Source organism: Rhinoderma darwinii, chromosome 8 (assembly GCF_050947455.1).
Source record: "Rhinoderma darwinii isolate aRhiDar2 chromosome 8, aRhiDar2.hap1, whole genome shotgun sequence".
NCBI lineage: Eukaryota > Metazoa > Chordata > Amphibia > Anura > Rhinodermatidae > Rhinoderma > Rhinoderma darwinii.
This window is the reverse complement of record NC_134694.1, coordinates 102,978,619-102,980,818: the sequence shown is the minus strand read 5'-3', so window position 1 is coordinate 102,980,818 and position 2,200 is coordinate 102,978,619. Positions and strand designations below refer to the sequence as shown.

Here is a 2,200-nt window from a genome sequence, read left to right as displayed (position 1 = left end):
CTCTCATTCTTAGTCCCCAGCATGGCTTACAATATTGTGTTAGATTTACAGTAGCAGAAATCTGAGCAGAGCCCAAGGGGTCCTGTAGAGCCCATTCATTCTGGAACTCAGTGATAGTCCAAGATCACAGATTTCACCAGATTTTTATGTATCTATGACATATCAGAAAATTATTTTGACTAGATTTCCTTGAAAGGGTTTTTTCCCATGACAAAAAGTTAAGGCATATCAATTGGATAGGAGGTAAATGTATGACCGGTGGCAGTCCAGTCGTAGAGTGAATGAGGAAAGTGACATATTCAACCGTTCTTACGGTTTATTAAAAATTCTAGGGAAATATAGATGGGGTAAGACCCATCAATCAGGCTTTTATGGTATATTTAATTTATAGGGCATAACTGATTTCAGCAGAAATTAGACCATTTAGAGGAAGTTCTTTTTGAAAAAATCATTTTAGAGTGGCAATCTTCCCCGTGTGCAGGTTTACAATGGGTTTTCCCATTAATACCAATAGAATGCATGTCCACGAAGGTTTTTCATAAAACTTTTGCTTCGAGCAGTACAGAGAAAACTGAAGATTGGGAAGGTATTTATGATTGACAATTGCACAAATGTTATATGATGCTTGAAAGTAAGAGGATCACTTTTTATTATGTTTTTCAGGTTCTCACAGAGACCAATAATTCTTTGGTTGGTCATGGAGATCACAAATGATAGTTATGATTATTATTATGATAGCAACATTACAATCCCCTCCATAAGATTTCCATCAAATAATGAGATTGGCGAAGTTTCAGTTACTCGTTGGGTTGCCATATTCCAATACACCCTTGTGGTCATGCTCGGTGTTCCCGGGAATGGTTTGGTGGTGTGGATAGCTGCCTTCGAAATGAAACGCTCGGTGAACACTATATGGTTCCTAAACCTGGCAGTGGCGGATCTCCTGTGCTGTCTCTCAGTGCCGTTTATTATCATGAATATAATCCTGGGATACTGGCCCCTGGGCCTCTTCACCTGTAAGTTCATCCCTTCAATTCTGTTGATCAACATGTTTGCCAGCGTCCTCCTCCTGACTATGATCAGTGTCGATCGTTGTGCCTTGGTGATGAAACCTGTATGGTGTCAGAACAATAGAACTTTGCGAAAGGCTTATGTGGCATGTGCGGGTATGTGGCTCCTGGCCCTCATCTTGAGTAGCCCGGTATTTATCTTTCGAAACATCAGGGAACATAATGGAAGAGAAACATGTGTACTTGACTATAGGTCGCTTAGACATCACAGACAGAAGGTGGAAGACTTCATCGCCCTTTGCCGTCTACTGATTGGGTTTGCCATCCCATTTTTGGTCATTATTGGCTGCTACACAGTGCTGATGAATAGGGTAAAGTCACGATTTACACATAACACCAAGGCAATAAGAGTAGGCATTGTAGTGATCATTGGGTTCTTTGTGTGTTGGCTTCCTTACCATGTGGCAGGAGTTATCACAGCCATGAATGCAGTTAGTTCACCATGGTATCAATCCACAGTAAAGATACATGACATTTTCGTTGCACTAGCATTCATAAACAGTTGCATCAATCCCATCATTTATGTGCTAATGGGTCAGGATTTCAAAAGTAAATGTAAAAGGTCCGTCAGAGTAATTCTAAAGAACGTCTTAGAAGATGAAATGATTCACTCTGTTGACTCCAATAGGACAATTTTTACATCTGAAACAAAGAACACAGAGACTTCCATATAGTGTACAATAAAGACTGCTTCATCTGTGCATAGTGTGGGATCCCGGGTGAAACAAGTGCTATAATCATCATTCACCACTTGAAATTGATAGGTCTTTATCTACATAGATTCTGTATATAGTATCCATCATTATTGTGTATTATACAGACTATACAACCTGAGGCGTAACTGGAAACTCCTGGGCCCCAATGCAAAATCTATAACAGGGGCCCTCAACAATCATGTGTCATTTATAGTACTGGTCTCCTTCTATGGGAAAGTTGGACCTTTTGGGCACCTATGGGTTCAAGGCTGCAACATTGCACCCCTAGAGTTATGCCCCTGTGTACTATGTATAGTATGGTGGGGAATCAGATCATATAAAATGTTTCAACTCTTCTGTAAAGAATACTATATGTGCTTAATAAACTAAAGCAATGATCTCTGACCTGTGGCCTGTACAGGTTTGTAAACCTAC

General features: G+C 40.1%; 1 protein-coding gene across 1 annotated transcript; it reads left to right on the top strand.

Moving 5' to 3' along the window:
• The first annotated feature begins 690 nt into the window (after positions 1 to 690).
• On the top strand, positions 691 to 1,752 carry LOC142658817 (C5a anaphylatoxin chemotactic receptor 1-like). The gene has a single exon (XM_075834431.1). It carries the CDS (start codon positions 698 to 700, stop codon positions 1,742 to 1,744), a length of 1,047 nt encoding a protein of 348 aa, XP_075690546.1. The 5' UTR covers positions 691 to 697; the 3' UTR covers positions 1,745 to 1,752.
• The last annotated feature ends 448 nt before the right edge of the window (positions 1,753 to 2,200 follow it).

Coding starts and splice junctions, on each gene's coding strand:
- LOC142658817 (XM_075834431.1), top strand. CDS start 698: ATGGAGATCACAAATGATAGTTATGATTATTATTATGATAGCAACATT.